Raw genomic sequence first — 27990 nt, 5'->3', positions numbered from 1 at the left:
GAGATGCCATGGTTCTTTTTCTTAAACAGAATCACAAAGTCAATCAAACAGGTTGACAAGTTATCATTGTGGGAGGTAAGAATTTAGGAGAATGGGACGTTGTTAGATGAACACTAGTGGAGGACTCTGATATGGATTCCAAGTCTCATCTTCCACTCCCTCCCCACTTCCCACATGGAAGCCTGTTGAGGTCTTTCTCATTCCAGGGATACAAAGTTAGCCTGGTTCGCTCCATGGCATCAACTGGGTTGAGAACAAGCCGAATTTCTTTGCATTTCGAACCTGTTGAAAGGCTGAGTTAGTTCTACCTCTTAAGGGTTTGAGTTTAGGTATAGAAGAGCAGGTTTCACAGATGATCAGTTTTTACATTATAAATAGCCCCAAATTCTTCATCATGCCAACCACTCCAGACTCCTCTGTATCAGAAATCAAGTACAGGGAAAGACTTTCTCACTAGAGTTTTGAGTTGAGCAGGTACATGGACCCTGTACTCTGTGACTCATGTAAACTTGTCAGTAAAAAACCTACTGTGTGTGGTACCCTTGAAGGATTCTATATATCCCAGCCACTTTCAAAATGGATTTGAGCAATTGTCTTTTTTCTTTTTGTAACAAACACAAAGGAATGGAGAAGCATGAAAAGTCATCCATGTGTGAATTTTCCCTACACCAGACTAGAAAAGCATCTGGGAGAAATGGAGAGATCACTGGGTGAGGGTTGGGGAGAACGTCTCTAAGATCTCTTAGCTAAAAAATACCAATTATTTTAACTACTAAGATTATTGAAATCATGTGTCAGAAAGTATTGCTCTTTCAAAGTCTCATTGGATCCCCAAATATGTTGGAGGTCACATTTACTAATGTATTCACTGGGGTTCTCCAGAGAAACAGAAGCAACAGATTATATGGAAAAAATAGATTTACTATTTAAAAATTAGCACGCATGATTACAGAGGCTAAGAAGTCCCAAGATCTGCAGTTAGCAAGCTGGAGACCAAAAAGGGCAGTGGTGTGGTTCCAGTCTGAGCCAGAAGGCCTGAGGACCAGGAAACCTGATGCTGTGAGCTCCAGCCCAAGTCTGAGCCCTTGTCCAAGGGCAGGAGTGGGGTCTGACACCCCCACTTGAGGACAGGCAGAAAGAGAATTCTTTCCCACTGAGCCTTTTCTTCTATTCAAGCCTTTCATGGACTGGACAATACCCACCCACACTGGGAAAGGCCATTTGTTTTCCTGGGCCCACTAATTCAAGCATTCATGTCATCCAGAAATGCCCTCACAAACAGAATAATGTTGAACCAAATTTCTGGTTACACCGTATGTGCAATTAACCCTCATAATTAAAATGGCGGTGATAACTTAGGAGAGACCCTTACTTCTATTCCCTCTTCTTCCCTGTGAAGGAATTTCCATGCAACCAAAACTCCCTGCCACTCTCTGCCGCCCGGGCTCACAGTCAGGGAAGAGGAAGCAGATGTTCAGGCCCCTGCATGCACCCTTTACCTTGAAGGCACCTCAGGCAGAATGGCCATGGACCACCCTCAGCTCTCAGTTCCTTGGAAAAGGGTAGGGGGACTAGCTCACTTCAAGAAGTCCCTGAAACACTAAGGTATAGGGCATTTGCTGGGAACCTAGAGAAACAGGTTATGGATTTCCAGAAGCAAAATTGCAGCTGGAGTGTGTGTTGGCTCCACGGGGTTGGCCTCACGTAACTTGAACACTGGGATACATTAGCAAGCTCTGACCACAGGGCCTCAGCCAGTGCCAGCTGTGTGAGCCTTAGGGACCTCACCTGGACTGTTCCAGCTCTAGCATGTGATATGTTGTAGCTCATTGTAATGACAGAGGCTCCACTTGGCCTGGTGTTATGGGTAAGACTGAGGAGAAGCACACTAACCCCCAAGACTGTGTTATGGGCTGAACTGTGTCCACCAAAAAGACATGTTGAAGTCCCAGGCCCCATTACCCTGGAATGTCACCTTATTTGGAGATAAGGTCCTTGAAGATAAAATTAGTGAGGATGAGGTCATACTGAAGTACAGTGGGCCCTTACTCCTTATAGAAGAAAAGAGGCTTGACCATGCAAGGAGACAGCCATGTGATGACAGAGGCAGAGATGGAGTGGGTGCAGCAAATAGGACAGAACCAGGCAGAAGCACCGAGAACATCAGAACTCATCACCGCAGCAACCACTGTCTTTCCTCTGCTCCTGGCTTCTGTATGCGACTTTTGTAGTCCTGGTCTACTTCAGCAGACATGAATTTGTACATTATGATGAGCAATGCAACTGTTCATTAAGCATATTCCATACGCCAGGCAATGATTTAGCAATCTTTGCATAGATTATATCCTGACACTTGCAATAACTTGAGAGAGAAGCAGTTTTATCTCCATTTTTTTGGAATGAGAGATAGAGCTTTGTACAGGTCCCATAAATTATGGAGCTCAGTTTTGAGGCCAGGCCTGTCGCCTGTCTGAGTCGGAAGCCCCACCCAGCTCAGCTCTAGAGATATTTCTGGACATCAAGAACCAGATGGATTCCACAATTTGGAAATTTAAGAATAAATCCCAGTGCCAGAGAGGAACATCCACAAGACAATAAAGCTCTCCTTGATAAGAATTCATCAGAAAGTGCCTAAGACATGAGAGATCCTGAATGATCAAAACACAAAATAATACTCCTTCCTGAGAACCTCTCACTCAAATATCATTTTCTGATTCTGCTGGGAAACCCAGACTAGGTGGGGAAGTCACACTTGGGTCCATACAGCTCTGACTCTATTTTAAGGCTTAGAGCAGTATGAAGGAAAATGTCGTAGGAATCTATTTTCTAGTATCACAAATTCTGGATTATCGCTTTCTATAAATGTTGTAGAAATGCTGTTTTGGGAAACAGGGAGCAGGTTGATCTGCAGACTGATGACTTTCAAGGACCACGTGTACGATCTACTTGCCCAACTGCTAGGATTTTGCAACAGGTCATCTTTGCCCTCAGGATAGAGTTTAAAGTCAGCCAGACCTGGGAAACACATTCCCCACCCCTCCCCTGCCAGCCCGCCACCTACTGAGGGCACACAATGCTGAGATTACAGACTCACCCTACCAACAGAGCTTTCTAAACTTCAGTGTACGTGTGCACATGCAGATAACTTGTTAAAATGCAGATCTGGCCGGTCTGGGGTGAAGCCTGAAATTGTGCTTCTCTACCGAGCTCCCGGAGATGCAGTGCTGCTGGTCCTGGGTCTCACTATGAGTAGGGTCTTCTACCCAATTCTCACTGGGTGACTCGTCCTCACCATGTGAATCCTGGATCAGACATCAACTCCTTGGTGAAGCCTCTGCCACATCTGCTTCCCCAGGCTTCCTCTAGGTCCACTGCGGTCTGCAACTAATGCATCAAATAGAATTACAGGCCTCCTTCATCTTTTGGTCTTTGCCATCGATGGCACTTCTGGAGGGCAAGGATGGCAGCCCCTGTGTTTTCTGATCCTTAACACTGTAACACCTCCGCACAGTGACGGTCACGGAGCTGGCAGTAAACTGTGTGAGTGGAATGAATGAGGCGGACTCAACAAGCCACGGGAACACGATCCTGGTCTACACTGTTCACAATTTTCCAAATCTCCAGTCCTTCCATCATGGTGTGATTGGCTTAGCCGTGTTGACTTGTACTCATTTTAAAGATTCTTTTCAAGACGTGTCACTTTCTGTGGCTTCCATTTTGAATCACACAGCCCTATGCAGAAGACTGTGGAGTCCAGAAAAAAAAGACACTTTTGCTCAAGACACTTAGTGGCCACATCATTCTGGACAAATTACTCTTTTTCTCTGCCTCTCACTCCTAACATGGTTGTCCATAATAGTACCTGCCTCGCTGGTGTTCGGTTCAATGAGTTCATATACGTAACACACTTAGAACCACGCCTAGCACAGAGGAAGCACAGAGAGCGGCTGCCTGTTGCTCTCATTTACGTCTTTCAGTATTTATGAAGACAGGCTTCTTGCTACTGAAAGAACTGTTCCAGCTTCTGGGTCCTTCTGTCCTCTTTAGGTCACCTGTTCAATGATACCGTCGTCTCTCATCACAGCATGCTTTCCTTGGCATGCTTCCCACTTCACCTTCTTTTTTCTTTTTAAGATTTTATTTATTTATTTGAGAGAGAGAGCACACACACACATGCGAGGGGAGGAACAGAAGGAGAGGGAGAAGCACACTCCCCATGGAGCAGGGAGCCCGACATGGGGCTTGATCCCAGGACCCTTGGATCATGACCTGAGTGGAAGGCAGACTCTTAACCAACTGAGCCACCAAGGGGGCCCCTCCATTTCACCTTCTTTCATAACATTAAACAACAAGACTTTGTGCGGTTTTCTGCCTTTTCATTTTTGTTCATCTCCGCTCATTTTCCATGCTCTTCCTGATGATACTATTCCTAAAGGTCCGGTATTACTTTCCCCTAGATTCCATGCGTGTCTTTATCTGTTTTATATGGGCTTCAAAAATCTGAGCTCAAAAGAAATCCATTCACACTAGCTCCGGTTTCTGCTCAGCAGGGGGGGATGGTGTCAATTATATCATTGAAATTTCATTTTTGATTTTTATGTTTTATAAGCTTTCCCATCATTCCTTTTTCTAATTTCCAAAATATAAAACTATCAGTAAGGAGTATCTAAATTCATCAGCTGCTCTTAATTAGCAGAACACGAATTAGAACATTTGAGGCGCTGAGAGACCCATCACACATCTCTTCTCTCCGCCGAGATAGAAGGCTCCGTCACCTGTGCATTCAGTACTGCAAAAATGAACCATTTCTGCTTCTTTCTCCTTGGACCATAATGAAAATGCACTATTCCTCATTTAAAATATGTGGCTTTCGGGGCGCCTGGGTGGCTCAGTGGGTTAAGCCGCTGCCTTCGGCTCAGGTCATGATCTCGGGGTCCTGGGATCGAGTCCCGCGTCGGGCTCTCTGCTCAGCGGGGAGCCTGCTTCCCTCTCTCTCTCTCTCTCTGCCTGCCTCTCTGTCTACTTGTGATCTCTGTCAAATAAATAAATAAAATCTTAAAAAATAAAATAAAATAAAATAAAATATGTGGCTTTCTGATTAAATATGTGACATAACATTTTTAAGTTGTATTCCTACCCTTTCTATTAGATCTGTTATTTTTGAGAAAAAAATTATATTTCCTCCTACCAAATTGAAAGGCAACAACACTGGAAATTACAAAGGATCTGATGCTCTGTGAGTCATGCGAGAAAACACTGCAGAACTCAAATGAGCAGCCACATATTCAAACAGAACATTTTAACCTAACTTCAAAAGACTAGAAAACGAATGAATAGGTTTTGAGTTAATGAAAATATTTACAGCCTATGTATTAATTTTTAAAGGATTCCTTGTATTAATCTATGCTTTCCAACATGGACCAACCACCAATTGGCCCCTGTCACTGTGAGCAAGAGGTCTTCCGTGGCTAATGCAACCGGAGAACGCTTCATTCTAAAATGCAAGTGTGACAAATAAATACTGACAAGATTCTACAAAAGAGCAGTCATTTCAGGGACTGGAACAGACTATTACTAAATTGCTCTGTCCAAGGCCTCAGCAGTCACACATTAAAAGAACAAATCAGAATGAGTCTGACCTCCTGTTCAGAAGAAATCCTGCACTCACAGTGGGAGGTGTTTCTTTCCCATGAGGAGAGCCCAGGGCACCCAAGAGAGACACAAAGGAAAGGTATCATGTGTGCTAAGGGGAGACACTGTGTTCTAGGAACCTAGCAAGGGTGAGCTTCTCAACCTATGAGTTGGAAAAGACCAGTTATTTTTTCAAATTTCAAATTCCTAATGAACATACTAAAATGCAACAAAAATGAAGAGAAAAATACAAGTTAAAAAAATAGGTATGCAAAATACAAGCGCAAGCTCTCCCCTCTGGATGCTACAGCCCATCAAGCTGTTACAAAGGATTCTAATCACTCTCGATTTCCATATTGATCTCGACAGAGACAAAGAGTTCACAGACTATCACTGACCTCACTTCATCATTCCTCTGCCATAAGCTACTAGAAGGGTGTGGCTAAAAAACCAGTCTGAACAATACTAGGCCTGAGTATTATTATTTCTGACCCAGCTCACAGCTGACTTCTCACCGGCTTCCCTGACTGCCCACTTCCAGGATCACCCAGTAGCCACAGCAGATCTGTCCCTGCTCAAAGTCCTCAGGGGCTCCTCCTGACTGTTTAGAATAAACCCATAACCTGCACATAGTCTAGAAGGTCCTACTACACATCCAGCATCAGCTCTCCTCTGTCACTGTGTTGCAAATACCCAGAAGCCATGGTTCAGGGAAGCCCAAAGGTCCCTCCAGGTCCAAGGCGTTCCCACAACTCATCCCTCTTCATGGAATCCTGTGCCATTACCGATCCACCCCAGTGATTCAAAATAGCTGCAAATATATCCACATTTGTGCATGAAATGTAGGAGTCAGTGTTCCCGCCCTCAAATCTGAGTGGCTCTGTGATGGTGTGACAATATAATGTGGCAGAAACGAAGCTGTGCTAATTTCGGAACCCAGGCCTTAAGAAACTGACAGCTTCCACTTCCTGTCTTTTTTTTTTTTAACGTAAATTCAATTTAATTAACATATAGTGTATTACAGTTTCAGAGGCAGAATTTAGTGATTCATCAGTTACATGTAACACCCAGTGCTCATTACATCACGTGCCCTCCTTAATGCCCACCACGCGGTTACCCCATTCCCCCACCCACCTCCCTTCCCACTTCCTCTCTCTCTCAAGATACTCTTTTTTGAACCCTGAGCAACCCTGTAGGGAGTCCAATAACCCTGAAACCATCCTGCTAGAGAGGTCACATGTAGGCTCTCCAACTGACAGTCTAGCCATCCTAGGCAATGCGCAGGTACACACTGTTGACCTTGTAGACCAGCTTGTCCACCAACAGAATACCAAAGTGGCCTCAGTCCATGCCACATTGAACAGAAGAATTACAGCCAAGACCCAATCAATTTCTCATCAGAAAAAAAAAAAAAAAAAAAAAAAAGTGAGATATAATAAAATGGCTGGTGTTTTAAGTAAGTGTAAAATGCAGAATAATGGCTTCCCCAAAGATGTCCATGTCCTAGTCTCCAGAAACTTGAACCATTACTACATAATAAAAGGAAATTTGTAGATGTGATTAAGTTAAAGTTCTTGAGATGGTGGGAATATCTGGGTTGGTCCAAACTAATCCTTAGAACAGAGACACAGAAGGATCAGAGAAAGAGATTTGAAAATGTTATGGTGCTGGCTTTGATGATGAAGGGACCATGATCCCAGATGGAATAAAGCAAGGAATGGATTCCCCCCTAGAACTTCCAGAAGAAACAGAGCCCTACCAACACCTTGATTTTAGTCCCTGGAGACATTTTTAGAGCTTCTGACCTTTGGAATTATAAGATCATATATTTGTGTTATATGAAGCCACTGAATTAATGGTACTTTGTTATAGCAGCAATAGGAAACTCATGCATTGTTTTAGGGTAATTTGCTATGCAAAAACAAATGATTAGGACCCTAACCATCCTGGTTAGGACCCACTCTCCCTGCTATCACACCTCCCCACATACAAAAGCTCACCCAGATATTTACCTTGCTAATTCTTGTTCATCATTCAGGTCTCAGCTTAACTTTTTATTTCTAGGTATGTACTGAAGAAGACATTCTTAGAATATAATTTATTTTTAAGTTTCTTTAATATACGTGTCTCTGTAAGATGACAAAATTTCAGGTAGGTGTCTGTTTGGCTTACCAAAGAGTCCCCATTCCCCAAGCATAGTATTTGGCATTCGGTAAACTTTGGTGAGTGAAAATACCCCTGAGTAAATGAATAGAGATTGAACCAGAATATATGCAAGGTATTGGATATGCCTTACACTATAAAAATATTAGAAAAAAGAAAAATTGTGCTATAACTATATTCAACTAAAGGAAAAAAGTTTTAAGTTCTTAAGTTTAAAAAAAGTTTTTTAAAATTGATTATAAGGAAAACAACGAAAGCAATCAATCACTACCCAGGTGGGTGCTGAATGCCCACTGAGATATCAGGGATAAGAAATAGCAAGGTCAATTTTTATTCATAAATCTTAATCATGAAAAAAATAATTGAAACTTTCATCATATCCCATTCAACAAAATTCCAAAGCAACTAGTGAAAGGACACTTTCAGCTCTTAAGAAAAGAACTAACTTGTTAATTACCTCTTCGTCATGGGAAGTTAGACAATATTGGAAAACACACAAAATAAAAATAATCCATAGTCTTGTCATTGAGTGATAACCATTCATAACACCCTGAAACATGTCCCCCTCAGTCTTGTTCCTCTTCAAATATAATCCTATTGTGGAATTCATAGGAAATGCTGCTTCATAATACACATTTTTCATAAACATTTTCCCATATCATGAAACAATGTTTTTAATGCTTGACAGGTCTTTGACAGATAAGTGTCCCAATGAAATACTTTCCCAATGTTTTTATGCTATAAAAATTAGGAAGCATATATCTACAATTAAAATTTAGATTTTTAAGATGATTTCCTAGTACAGAATCCCTAAGTCAAAGTGTGAACATATATTGTAAGTCTCTTTATTCACATGTATCAGCATTTCCTGGATGTAAGGGGAGGAAAAAAAAAAGTTTGTGAAATAAAATATACTGCTTGAAAATTAACAACATACACTAACACACCAACAACTTCAAGAAGTCCAGCAATAAAAGAGACTGGTGTTGAACTTTACTTAATGAAAGGACAAACATATTTGACAATGGAAAGATCTTTCCCTACCCTCTAGAGCACACACCTCTCCAGGCACGTGCTGGTGGCCTGTTTTTGCTTTAAGAAAACTTGTTTTCATGCTTTAAAAGGTCCTTCTAGACCTCCAAATGGCCAACAGACATGTTGAAAAAGTCCTCAACATAACTCAGCAAATACAAATCAAAACCACAGTGAGATACCACCTCACACCAGTCAGAATGGCTAAAATTAACTGGTCAGGAAATGACAGGTGTTGAAGAGGATGTAGAGAAAGGGGAACCCTCCTACATTGCTGGTGGGGGAATGCAAGCTGGTGCAGCCACTCTGGAAAACAGCATGGAGGTTCCTCAAAAAGTTGAAAATAGAGCTACCCTATGACCCAGCAATCACACTACTGGTTATTTACCCTAAAGATACAAATGTAGTGACCCAAGGGGGCACATGCACCCAAATGTTTATAGCAGCAATGTTCACAATAGCCAAACTATGGAAAGAGCCTAGATGTCCATCAACAGATGAATGGATAAAGAAGATGTGGTATATGTATACAACGGTATACTATGCAGCCATCAAAAAACCCAAAACCTTGCCATTTGCAACAACGTGGATGGAACTGAAGGGTATTATGCTAAACAAAATAAGTAAATCACAGAAAGACAATTATCATATGATCTCTCTGATATAAGGAAATTTGAGAGATAGGGTGGGGGGTCATGAGGGTAGGGAGGGAAAAAATGAAACAAGATGGGACCAGGGAGGGAGACAAACAATAAGAGACTGTTAGTCTCAGGAAACAAACCGAGGGTTGCTGGGGAGGGATATGGGGAGGAATAGGGCAGCTGAGTTATGAACATTGGGGAGGGTATGTGCTCTGGTGAGTGCTGTGAATTGTGTAAGGCTGATGATTGACAGACCTGTATCCCTAAAGCAAATAATATATTATATGTTAATAAATAATTAATTAATTAACTAACTAAATAAGGTTCTTCTACCTTGAGATCATAAATTCATCTATATTTAATTTGAACATTTAAATCTTTCATCCATTCAGAATTTATTTTGGTATCAGAAACACATTAGGTTGTCTATGTTCCTTTTCTTTAAAATAAGAAGCTGGTTTTCCTGTTAAGATGTGTTATCTCCTAAGACTTATCTCCCTTATCCATTCATGATGCCATCTTTATTATACCCTAAATTCCCATATACGACTAAGTCTACCACAAACTCTCTGTTCCATTGCACCAAGCTCTACCATACCACATTTCTTCAGCATTTGTAAATGTATAGTATATTTTCATGACACTAAGGAAATATTACTCTCATTACTCCTTGCCAAAATTTTCCTGGATATCCTCAGATGTACATGTATTCAATGCTCGACAAATGATTTCAACACACATAAGTGATTCAACATACACAATGTCCTACATATGTAACTGAATTGAATTCAGTGTCCACATGTGGTAGGTACTTATAGATGCTGGATTTGTTCTTCCAAATAAAAAAAGTAGAGTTTGGTCAAGTTGCAAAATTAAAATCTTATTGGGATTTCCACTGGAATTATGTTGAATTCATTTAAGGGTGATTTTTCCATACAACAGCCTCCTGTCCCTGAACAAGGAAGGATATGGAGCTCCCATTAAGTGGCTGTGAGTAAGCCAATGAAATTAAACCAGATAATATGCACAGGGACTCACACTGCTTATAATTTTTAAATTTACTCCTCATAACCAACACACGAAATAGAGAATATTATTATTCCTGGTTTACAGAGAAGAAAATTAAGGCTAAGTGACTTGTATTACCCATCAATGGGGAATAAAAAAAAAAGGTACAAAATTTTTGTTACATGGCTTTTTTTCCCCCCTCATTCCTATTAAATGCAGAGTTCAACCTCCTACTTCATTTTCCAAATGCATCCATTACCAGAATTTACCTCTTTGTAAATCTCTGAGATTGAGTGAAATGATTCCCTAATCTCTGCACTGACCAGTTCCAACCCAGTTAAACAAAACATGAACTTCAGAGTTTCCCACTTTCTATGAAATAGAATATAGCTCACAAAAGATAATCAGAGGCCAAGGTTGGTTCTAGGAAAATAGTTTTAAAAAGTGGAAAGAACAGTATTATTTTCTCCTTTTGGAATGCTTTTCCTAACATTTCTTCCTAACAAATCAGGAACCACCCACCCAACCCCTCAAAAATCTAAACACATTTATTAACTGACCAATTCAGCCATATTTTATGCCAATAAAATTTTTAGAAACTTACTTCTCCAGTTTCATACGTTAAAAAACCGCAGGCTCTAATCTGATCCATTGACATATCAATAAGTGAAGAATTGAAACAATTCAATGTATCAAGATTTAAAAAGATTAAAAAGAGGTTTAATAAATTTAAATTGGTTAGGGGAAAAGAATATTTTTCCTCTGCCCTTAAAATTCGGGTACAGATGCTGAAATGCTCTAGAATCCTGGATTTCTAAATTTATCTCATTTGGTAATCTAAAAATGTTAAAATCTTTTCTGATAAAAACTGGCTATCTTTAGAGCTAATATTCAATAGAAAGCAAACCTTATTTTGGTTTAAAAATGTTGAAACAAATGAAAACACAAAAACCAGAAATATCTTCTGTTCCAAATATCTTCCTCCTTCTGACATGTCTCTTCTGCTTAAAGAAATTGTTTTTTTTTTTTCCTTTAACACAAAAGGCAACTAAAAGCAAATGGTTGGCTAACATTCCCATGATGTGCTTCAAGTTTTCCTAAGGAACAGTATTATTCTTTTTTCTAAAAAGTAACTGTATCTCTCATATATTACCTTGGATTTGCACAATTGTTGAGGTCATAGTCTTTATGACTATAGTTGGAAAAATTAATATCAAGGGGGCTCTTCCTTCTTAGAATCTGAACCCATTCATTCACTTAATACACGTGTTCCAAATGTTTATTGTATGGCAATCACTGTGGTAGCCACTTGACATCAAAGGGGGATAAAACAAAGTTCCTTCCTCAAAGGAGTCAAGCAACTGCAGGAATGACACTATGGACGTATCAGCTGAAAGCATGCACATAACTCAGGCAGTGGGTATCTTGATCAAGCTGTAACCTATTACTTGTCCCTGCTAAGATCAGGCACGTCTGTGTATATTTGAAGATCTGATGGAGAGGGCCCAACTTAAGTTATATCTTTGGTTGCTGAATAGTAGAAAGTCTTAGTGGCAAATGAAATTTCATATTGTGAGAATATAAGTACAGTGCAAGAATTTAGAATATGTAATATTATAAATTGATAAAATCAATGTGTACTGGTACCTTAAAAATATTTTTTTTTCTCCAGATTCAACTTTATTAAAAGTGAGACCAGAGCAGCAGGAGTCTTTTGCTTCACTCCCAGATTTACATCTTGAAAATGTTTCCCGATTTATTAAAAAAAAAAAAAAATCTCCAGTGGGCATGACTGATTGTGTATCTTGGGTAGCAACAAAGGAAAATGAAACAAAAAAGTGGACCAGCCACATTCTTTTGTGGCCAGAAAGTAAGGGTGTTTTTATATTCTGAAGGATAGTGCTGCAAGGACAAAGAAGATGCTTAAAGGTTTTCCATAGAAGAAGCTGTGAAAAATCAAGCCTCAAGAAGAGAATAATAATTATTAATAATTGGAACAATGTAAGTTCATTATCAGACTTCAAAGAGAAAAGTTAATACAAATTGCATAATTTTATGTTAAACAGAATATCATTACGTACAACAGAACAGAAACATAATAGAATGCTTAAATTTGTGTAAATTGTAATAGTAAGGGAGTGTTAATTGACAGATTCTTCATCAACTGGCTTCTGTTGCATCTCCCTAAGTCAAATGACTACAAAGAGTACAAGTGGACAGTCTCAAATTCAGCCCTTCCCTGATTTCTATAGGAAATCCACTCCTTCCAAGCACTTTGTGAGTTTACTAAGGACTGAGGAATTTTAGGGACACAGGAATGTGTAACCCTAGGAGCCACTACCACCCAAGTTGTTAGAATATCTCCCCAGAGGTATCCAAGTATCTCGGTCAGTTGAGCATTCTACGCTTGATCTCAGCACAGGTCTCAATCTCAGGGTTTTAAAAAAAAAAGAAAGAAAGAAATCTCCCCAGTTCCACCATCTCTTCTTCCTATTCAATCTCCTGGTTATCTACAGTGTCTCCTTCCTGTGCAGCTCAGAATCTCTCCACTGTGCAGAGAAATCTGGTTTTCTGAAGCCCACATCAGAAAAGTCACATGTTCAAAACACACAGTTATTTGGAAGAACAACCGTCCTTCAGGGTGGCAGATAGCGCACCCCAGCTTAGAGGGCAGCAGCAGGGACAACCAGCAGAAGTTTCCCAGTTACGTTCACAATGATGAACTGTACTACTATCTGCTTCCCACAGCCTGTACTCCCTATAACAATTCCTCAATCACGGCTTAATGATCACAAATCATATCTAAATTACTTGTAGATTATTCTCTCCCTAATGGGAATTTTCTATATTTTCAAGTATATGGAATAGAAAGGAACACACTTACAGCTAAAGTGCTTTTCTCTCATTATTTGTTAATCAGCTGAACAGCCTTGGGAAGCCTGGGACTTCCTGAGGAAGTTAGTTTATCCTCAGGAAGTTATTTCCTAGTCAAAGAGGAAGTAAACAGACATGTTAACCTGATTTTTAAGGTCAGACTGTGTCCATGACTGTAAAGGGCAAATATTTCCAGTATCAGGTTATTTTCTCTAAAATGTTGGTCCCCAACCCCTTCCATATTCTCTTTGTGCCTTCGATGAGCCAAAAGTCAGCCTTTTAGTGTAAAATCCTCCAAAAAACCCAAAGAAAAGCGGTGGGTATAAAATGACATAGAGCGATGGCCTATTTGTCACTGACATAGTACAAAGACTGTGCAGCCACTCTCAAACTAAATATTTTAGTGAAAGGCTAGATTTTCGAAGCACTTTGGGAATGTATTCAATATTGTCAAGAAGGGGTCTCTTTAGAAACCTCCATTTTCCCCCAAGTGAACCCAGACAGATTTTTCCAAGCTCCTCACAGCCTTACACACCACGTTGTACCTTCCTCTCCACCCTTCCATCTTCTGTCCACACAGGAGAAGCTAAGTCCCAGGGTGCCATGACACCTTTTCCCAATTGCTCCACCCCATGCCTCTCTCCCTTCCTCTCCAACTACAGCCCCTCTTCAGACCACTCAAGACACAATCTTATACCACCCTGAATTACTGTTGAACTGATTCAGTGTTCATTCCCCCCAGTACTTGCTAAGGTTCTGACAGCAGTGGGTCTCGCCATAATACCAAGTTCCATCAGGAGCCAAATAGCTAATGGCAATATTGTGAAAGATGCAACAGAGAATGACGGGGACTCAGGAGCTGCAGGGTAGATGCCCCACCAGAATCCATTAAATTTAACCCAAAATTAGTTTAGAAAAATCTTCAAGGAGGAAAAAACACATCTGATGGGTCATTCTCTGTGCTACCAATTTGGGACTGACATACATTTTGTAGTCTCTCCGTAATGCCTAAACAAATGTATTTAAACCTCCATTGAATTAAATTACTGAGATTACTGGTAAGATATCCTAGAAATTATCCAAGCCTTCCCTGCAAATACACTTAGCTGTATCTAGGTATCTATGGCTGAAACCTATCCATTATTTATTGAGTGTTTTGTTTTTTGTTTTATTTTTTTTTTGCAAATGACAGACTGGAGATGAGAGAAACACGAAATAGTTTTACACATGGGATTAGAATGCTAAAAATCTAATGTTTTCTCTCCTAACTCTACATAAAGACACTGACAGACACCAGAGCTCTCAATTAAGTATTACTTTAAGATGTCCTTAAACACACACACACACACACACACACACACACTCACATACAGAAACCTAATTTTCTTCTGAGACTATTAAATGACATTTTTGCCATTCTGGATGATTCATTTTGAAAGATGATTCCTTTAAGAAATTAAACTTAGTTCTTGAGTCTGAGATGGTATTTAGGGTTTCATTACACATTTTTAGGCTTACATAACTATTTTGTGGATACCAAGCTGATGAGTTTTCCACTGCTTAAACTAATTCTCAAATGCAAATTTGACTTATTTATTAAATTGGGTACATTGAATCTATAATACGTTCAAATCACCCAGTGTAATTAGTGCAGTTTTTCAAAAGTCACCTAACTTACAATTAGGCAGTAGTTAGAAACTTGGCCATGAAGCACTGACTTGTTAATTTAATTACCAGAACACACTAAGCTTCAACAGCTAAAGCCTTGTAAAGTTTTCCTAAATAATCCTGAAATTTTCGGAAATAGTTTAAGTTTGAAATTTAATTTTTTTATTTTTATTTTTTAAAGTATTTTTATTTATTTATTGGATAGAGAGAGATCACAAGTGGGCAGAGAGGCAGGCGGCGGCAGGGGGAGCAGGCTCCCTGCTATGCAGAGAGCCTGATGCCGGGCTCAATCCCAGGACCCTGAGATCATGACTTTAGCCAAAGGCAGAGGCTTAACCCACTGAGCCACCCAGGTGCCCTGAAATTTAATTTTTAAAGGAAAAACAAATCTTTATAATAATCAGTCATTACCTTCTTCGTAAACAGAGTAAAACCTCCTAAAAGGAATTTACTGACTTTGGAATCTCTCCCTCCCATAAGGTCTCCCAAAGCCACCCTTCCAGTTTGAATAGATGTCAACTTATCACTATTTTTAAAGGTCCTTTTTCTGCGTCATTTACTTTCCCCACTTCTGTACTTTTTGTTCCTCTTCCTATATTATATGCTTCTACTCTGTTTTCTCTTGTGTCATGGATTGAGTTCCATTTGACTGTCATAGTCTGCTTCAAGGCATAATTCCAGCCTTGCAAGGCACATGCTCTAAGATTGATATCTTCCACCTGTGTACATTTCCAATTAAAGAATAACAAGTTTTAAAGTAACAAGGAGCAATGTAACTAGTGAGTACTTTTATATTGCATGCACTATAGATCCTGTATCATGATAAATTTAAATATCAAGTTCAAATCCTATGTCTGTCTGATATAGCATGTTAAGGACACAATTATGATAACCTGCAAATTAACCCTTCAACCGTTCAGTAAAAAGGTAGCTTGGAATATTGAAGTTTGCCTTCAATAAGAATTTAAAGTAAATTTCTAGACTATACATAGACCATCTTTCCATGTATAATACTGACTATTGAGACACAATTATGGGTTGGCATTTTGAAAAGGTACTTCTCATAAGGACTTTCAAAATATATTTTCAAATAAATGTATAAAAATGATTAGCATGAAATTCTTAATAGTTGCATAGGACAACTTCAAAACAAACATTAAGAAAAAAAATCTTACTCAGAAGTCAGTGCTTATAACCATCTCTGCCTTTTACTAATTTTCCATGACTTTGGGTCACACTGATGCTTTCCCGGTTTCCTTACTGTCATCCACCAAATGAAAACATGTTTACCTCCTTCTCGAGAGCAATGTGACGATGAAAACAGCTAAATGCAGTAATTCTCATGAAAGACCAGGAGTAGCATGAAATAACATGTATCCCCCAAAATGTGTGTTGAATTCGTTGGATGGTCAAAAAGGCTTTTGTTTAGGGAAATGAAATCTACCTTGAATTAAAAGCATCATCTTTCTCTTCCTGAGTGACTCATGTGAATGTTGTTCGAGAAGTATACTCAAGAAGTAGAAAAAAGATAATATAAGGAGGACAAAGAGAATAAAGCAAAGCCCGATTCCTGGGTGTTTTCAAAATAACTGCGTTGAGAATTGGTCTAATTGGGGCACTGAAAACGTATTAACCCGTGACTGTGAAAATAAAGCAGTGGTTGTAGGTACCATGGAAAGGACTCTTTTTTTTTTTTACCAACTCAACTCACTCATGGCTCAAATGAATCATTTTGTAAAATTAATTTCCTTCAGGGAGTTAATTAAATAAGCAGTTTCACAAAACAATATTCAGTGAATTTACTGAAAGGCTATTTTATAATCATGAGCCAACTTAAAGGTAGTATTTCCATCTCCAGGTGAGAAGCCAACCTATCTAAGTGGGTTGAGATCCTTTTTCCACTCGAAATAGACCTTCTCCTCCCATCGGAAGTACTGCTCTATTTGAACTCAAGTCTTCCTCAAACTCTTCTGGACGGCCTCCCTCCTCCTGTCAACCAGCTCAAAATGAGCAGCTAGCAGGTGGACCAAGCAGAATTAAAGAGCTTCACATTTAGAAGGAAATAATTTTTTTAAAGGTCATGCTTCTTCCTGATTTGACCATCTCTCACCAAAACAATACTGGGTCAAACTCCTGCTCGACCATTTATTAGGTGTGTAATATTGAGCAAATCTCTTTATTTCTCTGTGCCTCGGGGATTTCTTTGTAAAACGAGTGTATTCGATCAGAAAATTGCCAGGACCTTTGTAGCTCCAAAAAATCCTATGATTCCATATTTGGCTGGCTTGATAACAACATTTATAAGCCATCTCACCTATAAATCGTGTTGTCAGTGAGTTCAATATCTGAACTTGAAGAGGTTTAAGGAGCAGCTGGATGAAGCTGACTGTTCATCAGCCAATTACATTTGGTCTCTGAACTAACGGTGTCACCTTCCCCCAGCTCAAGAGAAGTCAGAGTTGTTGAGATGCCACCATTAAAGCCACAACCTCATAACCCTGTTCTGAGAAAGAAGCCCCAGCTGAGCTTACTATTTCCAGGAAGCTTCTCCATGATCCAACCCAATCCAACTGATTCTGTTTCCGTCCTTTCAGGCTGGCTGCTGTGTGCTCTATTCTAACCACGGGCTGGACGTGACTTTCATAGCTGAAAGTCAAAGGCTATTCCTCCTAGTACAAGGGAGAACACCCCATGGATGAGAAAGACTGAAAAAAAGTGTAACAGAAAGAATAGCAACACAACTGGAAAGAATTAAGCTGTGGCTTATGATGCTGGAATGCAGATTTTGTTGGGGAAAATGGAATGTTTCCAGCGTTCTGCACTTTAACCCAAGCCCCCTACAGTGTCAGGAAACCAGGAACTTAAACTGTCACAAGAAATATAATGGGGTTTAAAGAAAGCCTATAACATTTATCAAGGAGAAATCGCTGCAGGCTGCCGATTCCTTAAAAGGGGTGTGGGTTTAGACTCACAAAATTAAGAGGCACAAAGATTTTGCATGAGACTTCGGAATGCAACCCTACCATTTTGGTGGAAAAAAAAATACTATTCTCTGTTGGATTAAAAATGAACTGTACCACCGTCTATGCCCACCATGCCTGGCAGAACAGCCTCATGACCCAAAGTGGATGAGTGGGAACATCAGGAAGACGGTAAGGACATGAGTCCTTACATTTACTAGAATGAATAAATGTGACCAAGGCCTTAACCAACAATCAGGATTGGTTGCTAAAAACTTAAAATCCAAGCTGAGGTTAGAGATTCTCCAGGAAAAGCTGTACTTAAAAAAAAAAAAAAAAAAAGAGGTTTTGAGAAACTTGTCTATCATCTGTTATGTCTTCCAGAACCTTCCAGGAGAGTATGTGCTAGGAGAAGTCCACTCTGACCAGACACCACTTGCGGGGCTGTGAACACTCCTGGTCCAGAGATTCCTTATGATACTTTCAGGGCAGTGCTGGCCCAGAGGCCTGAGCATCTCAAGAGAAGATTTCAGCCAGCAGCCCTGCTCTCTGTATGGCCAAGACCCACGCTCCTAAGGGATCTTCTCACCACTGTTCAAGACTTCTCCCCAGAGGTGGGAGGTAGCACTTTCCAAGAGTAGTTTGTACTGATTTACATGCAAGTCTGAAGGCCAGGTAGAAGCAGTAGATTCTGACAATCATTTCATGGGTCTAGTTTAATGACTTTTAGCAAATGTTCTGTGTTGTGAAACTTTCACCACGATCCAACTTTAGAACACGGTCATCTCTCCAGTCAGATCTCTGGTGTCTGTCACAGTTAGTTCCCATTCCCACCATCAGTCCCAGATTGGTGCATGGTATGTGGGCGCCCTTCCCTCCCCTCAGCTCCCATGTCCTCAGGTCAGGCGCCCCCCTCCTCACCTGCACCGCACAGGTTCCTTAGTGCTTCCTGGCAAGACACAATAACTCTGCCATTGGCTGTCGCGTGGAGGCCGGACACAAAGGCACAAGGTGCATGCACGTACATACCTCCCACCCAGGCTGGGAATTGATATAATACCTTCCCCATCCAGCCCACCAGAGAGAAATCCAACTCTGCTCCCCAGGGCTTCCAACTCAGCTATTATAGGTATGGCCATGATTTGCAAAGGCTGCAGGAAAACCAAATATTGTCCTTCACAACATATCTCATTTTTAGAAATCAGTAGCACTTAGACCTTTAACCTGAGAATCCTGCCTGTTTCTTGAAGAGGATATTGTTAATTTCAGAGGTGAAAAGTTCTCTTAAGATGATCAAAGAAGTGAAGAAAGAAATGGTAGAGAAACCACTTCTGGAAAACCAGTTATACTACTCGCCCAACACTTTCTTAACAACCAAGGTTAAACACGGTTCTAGAAACAGTGGGAAGAGAACCAGAGAAGCATTTTTTAATAGGTTCCACCAGAAATTGGTGGCCGGTTTCTGTTTCTTGGCACACAATGACTAGTAGGTGCTTTCTGGTAGGAGCAAACGCGTATAACATTGGATAAACCCACTTTGTGGAGGTCCGAGAATGGGACACCATAATCCTGAGAAGCAGACCAGGACTCTGTCACCTGTGCATTGAGAAAATGAACGCTGGCTGGTGTTCCATCTTGAAAAACCAGCCTGAGAGCAAGATCGCTCTGCAGCAGACATCCCTGAAATACAATTTTATGGAGATAGCACCCACACCTAATTTATTCAAAAATATTTTTTACTTCTATTGATTAAAAAACAGTAGAAAAATGGATTCATACATAAAACAGTAAAAAAAAAAAACCTTAATTTTGCAGATACACACACACACACACACAAAATGGATAGCATCTTCCATAGAGATGGGGTTTTTCCATTTAAGAGCTGGAAGAAACATTCCCTATTAATTTAGCCCAGTTGCTAAAATTTCTGTTTCACATGAACATCATATTTTCTCATTTTTCTCTCCTGAGTTTACCCTCAGAATGGTAGGAAATGCATTGTGACAAAAATGTATAAAACATTGGCTGAGCCCTACATCAAAAGAATTTTCCTAAGGAAAAGGCAGAATAAGATGAAAATTTGAAATCCCTATAGAGGGTTTTTTTTTTCTTGAAGCATAAAAAGAAGACATTTTTCACGCATGAAGTCCTGCAGTCCCCTCCCCCAACCCTTGCAACAGAGCCCATACAGTTTCATAATCTCTGTTTTTGAAAAAGAGAAAACAATAATATGAACATTTCAGTCTGGAGAGGGAAACACAGAGATATTATCTCACAAACTTTTAACTTCTGATTTTCACAGCCACTCCAATTAGCCAAACTATGACTATAACAAGAGTGACTAAAATCATGGCAGAAAGAAGTGATTATCTTACAAAACAAAGATTTCTGATTAGAGAGAACTGTAAGTCAACACGTTATGTTGAAGTGATTTCTACTTGGGCTCCTAAGAATGGAATCCTCAAAAACAAATGTCTAGAGTCAATTTACCTGACTTGCATGTTACCTTAACTGCATTTCAAGAATGACCTAGTGGTCTGATTGAATTAACAGGCAGAAAATTCAAACTGGATTTCTATCGGGTGGTTTGCAGCCCTGAGGAGAACAACCCGATCTGTCTGCCTTAAAATGCTGGTGAAACAACCCTAAGGCATTAAACATCAGGGAATATAATCCCATTATAAAAGCTCTTCATACATCAGTCTGTTTGAAACACATCAAGTCTAAGAATACCCAAAGAGAAAACATCCACACGGGGGGTCAACCCCCATCATTCACGCACACACGGTCACGCAGATTAAGAACAACCAAACACTGAGACCAACCCCAGGTCATGGGGTTACTCTTCCCAATACTGCAAGCAGCTTAAAGTGAGCCTCAAGACAGAGTGTAGACATGAACCTCCGCACACCCTGCACATTTGAAGAAAGCAGGCTCTACACACGGCCACCTCACCTTGGATCTTCTATTATAAGCAGCATCGACATCTTACACCAGATCTGCATTCAACCATTAATTTAGAAGGAGTTCTTCTTCAGAAAAGAACTCACTTAATTGTGTTTAACATTAAAATAAAAACAACTAATTCCATCATTGAGTCAGCTTTCCACTAAATAACTACCACAGAAACAGTGATCCCCACACGCAAACAAGTAATAACACAAATGCTTCTGCACCATGCAGAGCAATTAATTCCAACAAGTGTTATGACATAGAGTGAAAATCTGTATCAAGACCATCAATGGAGCCGGTCTTTGCCCTGAGAGGCAGGACTTTCCACGTATTCTTTAAATAATCAAACAAACCTCTTTTCCCCCTCCACATAATGGTTAATTCAAGATCTACAAATCACATGATTGTGACCCTCCCATTGTCCATATCTTGAATTCCAAGTGGGCCTATTTTGAAAGTTCTTGCAGGAACTTTCAACTACAACATGGGAATTTTATAATCAAAATGTTTTCCACACTGAGAAACAAGACAGATAACATCATGAAGGCTCCCCAGACATCAGCCTATTATATTTTCACAAAATAACAGCATTTGCCATAGAATTGAGACACTTGACTGCTATCGAAACTCCTTCATCAGTCGGCAACAACACAGCAACAAAAAAGCAACTCGGGAAACTCTTTGCCTTCTCATTTTTAAGAATCTCATATTCTCCCACTCAGTAGAACAGAACTGAGACTCACATTTTATTTGTCTTCCAAAAATAGCCTGCACTGTGAACACAGGGAGAGAGATAATGAAGACCAGATGCCTACCTTCACTGGTAGCCACATTCTTCTGGGCTTGGGTCGGCGTGTGATCTGTACTTGAACTCACGTCGGATGAGATGCTTGAGCTGCCTTTGCCTAGAGAAAACAGGAATGAGCAGCTTTTGAGTTTTGTAACTTCAGAAATGGACCATGCCATCCACTCTGTCCCATACCGAGCCATATCGCTTGTTTCCAAGAAAGGAGCCATAATACCAAGAAGGGAGTTTATTAGGTTTCTTGCCTCTTGCATTAAATATCTGACCCATATGAGCGGAACCAAAGCCCTATTACAGTACAGCTCGACTATAAACGCAGACAAGATTATAAAACATGTGATAACGTAATCTCATTTTGGCATATGTGTGAATAAGAAAGGACATGTGGGAAACTCATCTACAGTATTAATTTTTTATTTGCAACTATAAACTATCCATTTCCCAGTAGAGGACAAAAGCACATCTAAGAATGAGGCATTATCCAAATAGTAAGAACCTGCTGGCTCCAAACAGTTTTATCACCTTAAAAACCAAATTCCCTGTTTTAATAGGTTCTCCTTTAAAAAAACAAACAAACAAAAAATGCTTACATATCTAATGCAGTAGTTATCAAGCAGGATGTTTTTCCCTCAAGGGGACATTTGGCAAAGTCTGGTGCCATTTTCAGTTGTCACAACTGGGGAAGGGATGCTACTGGCACCTAGTAGGTAGAGGTCAGCGATTCTGCCAAACACCTTACAACACACAGAACAGCTCCCACAAGAAAGAATTCTCCAGCACAAAACATCAGTCATGCCGAGGTTGAAAAACCCTGGTGTAAATAATCTTACTTCAGCTGAGAGCTGAGTTTCTACTCTTCTTCCTTTTACTATGAAGATAGACACTAACGTCACTAAACATTCTCAAAGTGTCATACAGAAGATGGCAAATATGAACCATACTCACTACCTAGTGACGGAAGGGTCAGTGACTGCAGTGAGCAGATTCAATGTCCCCCACCCCAACCCCTCAATTCATCTTAAAACCTAACCACCAGGAGGATGGTTTTAGGAGGTAGAACCTTTGGGAAGGGATTAAAGCATAAGGATGGAGACTTCACAAATGGGATTAGTGCTCTAACAGAAGAGGCCTCTGAGAGCTCCCTGGTCCCTTCCATCATGTAAACACATACGAAAAAGACAGCCACCCATAGACCAAGAAGCAAGCTCTCCCCAGACACCTTGCTCTTGGAATTTTCAGTCTCCAGAACTGTAAGAATTAGATTTCTGTTGTTATATGCCACTAGTCTGTGGTATTTTTTTTTGTAGCCACTTCAACAGTCTAAGCTGATGCCCATGTCCTTGATAATCTCTTCCTTCAAGTGTAGGCAGAACCTGTAACTTGCCTGTAAGCAAGAGAATATGGCAAGGGTGAAGGGGTTTGGCAAAAGCAATTAATTTCCTAATGAGGTGACTTTCATTAAAAGGGAGGTTACCCTGGGTGGGCCTGGCCTAAATAGGTGAGCTCTCTCCAAGAATCTAGAGAAGAGACCCTGGTGACTGGATCTGAAGAAGCAAGCCACTTTGAGTTCTGCTGCTGGGAGGAAATGAATTTGGCCAACAGCCCAGTGAGCGTGGAAGAGGACTCACCGAAGTCTCAGATGAGAGCTGGCCCTGGCCAGTGTCTTGATCACAACAACTCTGTGAGACCAGAACAAAACTGCCAGCTGATCCAGGCCCAGAATTCTGACCCTGAAAACTGCAAGGTAGTAAATGTACCTTGTTGAGGTGCCTGGGTGGCTCAGTGAGTTAAAGCCTCTGCCTTGGACTCAGGTCGTGATCCCAGGATCTTGGGATCGAGCCCCGCATCGTGTTCTCTGCTAGGCAGGGAGCCTGCTTCCCCCTCTCTCTCTCTGCCTGCCTCTCTGCCTACTTGTGATCGCTATCAAATAAATAAATAAATAAATAAATAAATAAATAAATAAAATCTTTTAAAAAAATAAAAAATAAAAAATAAATGTATCTTGCAATAAGCTATTGTTAAGTTTGTGGTCCTTGTCATGTGACAAGAGAAAACTAATATAATGATCACTCAATTCTATCACAAATGAGTTCTTATTGCTTCACATGGTATGATCGGGACTCTTACGTGTGGCTGAGAAACACATTCCCAGTAGTGTTCCCTGTGTAGTGGCACACACCCCAGTTTGGGGGAGTGAGCCTACGTCAAAATACAGAGCTGAAAAGCACAGATGAGCTTCGCTTGAAGAGCTTCTGGGATTTGTTTGTCAATGTTGGGAATAACGGAACACACCAAGGTCATGGGTGATACCACCTGAGCAGGAATCTCAAAGGCCATTATCTCCCTTTACCACTGTCCATGGCTCACAGTGACTTCTGGCTCTGAGACAAGGCTGTTATTTCTGTTGTCCCTTCCCATTGCACATCCTCCTCCCTGAGAGTTAGCCAAGATGACGCAGCAACTCTTCATTGGTTTGTGCTAGCCCATTCTGTGGCCTGGCCGTGGTTGTCATCCATCTGCCGTGGTTCACCTTCGGACAGGGTGGACATATTAGACCAGGTATGTAGTTAGAAGTATGTCAGTGTGGTCTCTAACCTCAGTCTGCTGCTTCCTTGTTTTTGACCTTGGACACTCCCTTCTTCTCCAGGAGGCTCAGTGTCCACATGTGGCAGGAGAGAAGGTTGGACTGAGTGATTCCCAGTGGCTCAAATTGTCTATGATTCTATGAGTCCATCACAGTACTCCTCAAACCTAAGTAATGCCAATACTCCCTTTAATACGGCAAAAAGCATTGCTGTTCACCACTAATGGAGACTTAAATTATTTTCAGTATACCATTATTTAGTGATGCACAAATGGAAACCTAAAAATAAACTCCATATGCTTTAACTCTGATTCAACAATAAGACCAAAACAAAGTAACGAATTAAACACAAAAACAAGAAATTCCATAAAATTCAAATTAACAGCATTAATTTAATGTGGCAGATGATGTTATTTTGCAGAGAGATTAAATTGCCTTACAAAATGTAAATATAGAACTTGCTGCTAAAGCCAATATTCCCTTGGTTTGGGCATACCCATACTACCACCCCCCCACAGTGAGGGCTTGGCCTGCCCACCATTTTCCTCCATTCAAACTCAGGAGTCCTTCCTCCCAGAACACGATGACACACCACTGGGCCTTCACTCAGTCTGACTGTTTCACTCACGATCTTTAAGTCTGCTCCCCCCTTTTATTCCTTATTGGCCCATAAGCATCAAAGTAGAATTCTTGCCTTAAAAGACAGATGTAAACGTGGACAATGAAATCTTGTGGCAGGACTCATGAAGAAAGGGGAACCAGTATATAATGATTTATTGTTTTTATGATTGTCATCAAAACGAAAGCACAAAGTGAAACAAATTCCAGAGGAAATACTCAGACAGGTCTAAAAACAGAATGCAGACCCCCTCAGGGGACCACAAACTCCAATTTAAGAAATGCTGGTCCATGAAGAAAGGGAAGAAGATTAAAAAAAATATATATATATATATACATATATATATATTTTTATATATATATATGTAAAATCAATGATATTTATAATAACAGCTGTGTATGCTGTGCCATGTAGTCTAGTAAATACTTTAACTGTTCACCACATAGTCCATGTGCCCTGTGGCTATGTTCTGCAATCACTTTTCCATTACTGCCTTCCCCCCCAAGGAAACTTTCTGGACTTTTTTCTTAATTATCGTCCAAGAGAAATTGTAATTTAGCCAATATACTGTCTGTTACAAGCTCTGTGTAGATCTCTGGTTTTTACATAAAAAGGAGTTCTCACCTCCCCCCCCCACCCATTTAAGAATCAATTTTTGTCCCTTTGAGAACATGGCTTTTGATAGCAAAACACTGAGTATCTAACAAATTAATTAAGGAAAGCAAGGTAATAGAGAAATACTGTCCACTCTCGTTACTCATGGTAGTTGTGTTCTACAAAGTCACCACAAACCATGAGCCAACGTGGAGTGCTGTGTGTGGCTCCATCTCACGGCCAGGCAGTCATGACCCAAGCCATAGCTGAGCCATCCAGTCGCCCCTTGTCTCTTCATTTTATTTTTTTTTAAAGATTTATTTATTTGACAGACAGAGATCACAAGTAGGCAGAGAGGCAGGCAGAGAGAGAGGAGGAAGCAGGCTCCCCGCTGAGCAGAGAGCCTGATGTGGGGCTTGATCCCAGGACTCTGGGATCATGACCTGAGCCGAAGGCAGAGGCTTTAACCCACTGAGCCATCCAGTCACCCCTTGTCTCTTCATTTTAAACCTGCAAAACTAAGTTTCTTCTCTCTTCTCCTTCCCAGTGCCCAGGCTGATTTTGTAAATGCAGGTATTTAAAACAAAACACTCAGACATTCCATTGTGATTTATTGATAATGTGAGGAAGGTAAAGGGTGAAATAGAAATGATCAATACATGACAAGAAATGAACCAATGGGTCCTATGATCTTCAACATTCTTAAGAGTTCAAGAAATTACTTGCAAAATTGATCCCTTATATAACTTCCAGATTATATGCATTGAATTCATTCCTGTGGGTTTCAGCCATAGACTTTTGATATGAAATCCACAAACAAGCACGTGGGCCGAGTGGGGGCCTCAGCCCGTTACATTTCCGGTTCCTTGCCGTACCTTGTTTTCAAGCCGCTGTTGGCACACCATGACAGCCTGGTTTAATCAAATGAAAGAGAATTTTTTTCAATATCTTAGAATTAGATCACGGGAGTGGTGGGTCATATTTGTGTGTTGAATTCACTGTTATCTTCCTGATTGTTATCTTGAGATAATTTCTTACCTTCTTTGATCCACAGTTCAAGTGTCTCTACATAAAGAATAATATTAGTTATCTCAAAGCATGATCTGGCTTAATCCCCAAACCAGGTGCACACTGGGTTTTGAAAAGAAACTGATATTGTGAAAGCCTATTAGCTCTTTCAGGCTAAAGTGGAGAGGGGGATTTAGCAAAGGAATTCTCCAGAATCAGAGACCCTGAAGCAGAGGGAAATGAGGGATCAAATCCTAAACACTCTGCTTTCTTTTGTTGTGAGCAAAAATCAGTAGATGGTGCCTTTTGTGTTTGCGTCTCCCCTAGAGAAGACCGGAACAGGAGATGAAAAGGTTGAGAGGAAAAAAGGAAAGGAAACAGAAGGGGAACCCTCAGCCCCGATGCTCTTTTTATTTCAAGCCATTTAATGCCCTAACTGGTGTTGTCCTTACGCCAGTTTCTCAAAGTGCCTAGCAAGTGATCTCAGGACCACTGAGCAGGATACACACATCTGTAATGCACTGAAAGTCCGGGGCAGTGCTGGAAAATAAGATAGCTAAGTGAGCACCTGCTTCGTGCCCAGGCGACCGTGCACTGGTCCCTTCCGCTAAGCAGCTGCCATTCTTACAGGTTCAGGTTCAGCCTAAGAAAAGCCAACGACTCATTTCAGCATTTGCCTTATTGCTGAGAGATGCAATCCCCACCCAAACCCAAGACCGGATTCAGAGTGGTGGTGCTTTTTAATTATATTTAAAATACGTATAACATAAATTTGCCAGAACATTTGACTGGTTTTCAGTGTACAATGGAGTGGGATTATTTATATTCACAATGTTGTGCAACCATCACTCCTATTTCCAAAATTTTTCATTACCTGACACAGAAATCCTGTATCCGTTAAGCAATAACTCGCCACCCCTTTCTCCTCCAGCCACTGGTAACTTCTGGTCTGCTCTCTGTTCCTGTGAATTAGCCTATTCTAGATACAGCCCCTAAGTGGAATAAGACAATAGTTGTCTTTTTGTGTCTGGCTTATTTAACTTTTTCTCTTTCTTTAGGATTTTATTTACTTATTTGAGAAAGAGAGAGAGAGAGAGAGAACGAACAAGCAGTGGGGAGGGACAGAGGGAGAGGAAGCAGCAGACTCCCCGTGGAGCAGAGAGCGTGATCCGGGGCTCGATCCCAGGACCTGGAGATCATGACCTGAGCTGAAGGCAGATGCTTAACCCACTGAGCCATACAGATGCTTATTTCACTTTTTCAAGGTCCCTTCAGATCAGTACCTCATTCCTTTTTTTTTTTTTTTAAAGATTTTATTTATTTATTTGTCAGAGAGAGAGAGAGAGAGCAAGCACAGGCAGACAGAATGGCAGGCAGAGGCAGAGGGAGAAGCAGGCTCCCTGATGAGCAGGGAGCCCGATGTGGGACTCGATCCCAGCGTCCTGGGATCG

At 40.6% G+C, this 27990-nt stretch overlaps 1 protein-coding gene across 1 annotated transcript in view; it reads right to left on the bottom strand.

Moving 5' to 3' along the window:
- Positions 1-27990, bottom strand: part of LOC111153449 (F-box and leucine rich repeat protein 7) — a 380271-nt gene that overhangs the window by 264273 nt on the left and 88008 nt on the right. The window contains exon 2 of the mRNA XM_022512472.1: positions 21745-21834. Within this exon, the coding sequence (XP_022368180.1) occupies positions 21745-21834 (90 nt within the window). The remainder of the gene's footprint in view (positions 1-21744; positions 21835-27990) is intronic.

The sequence above is a fragment of the Enhydra lutris genome, unplaced genomic scaffold, assembly GCF_002288905.1.
Source record: "Enhydra lutris kenyoni isolate GAN:26980312 unplaced genomic scaffold, ASM228890v2 scaffoldscaffold32, whole genome shotgun sequence".
NCBI classification, from domain to species: Eukaryota; Metazoa; Chordata; class Mammalia; order Carnivora; family Mustelidae; genus Enhydra; species Enhydra lutris.
This window is presented reverse-complemented; position numbering and strand designations above follow the sequence as displayed.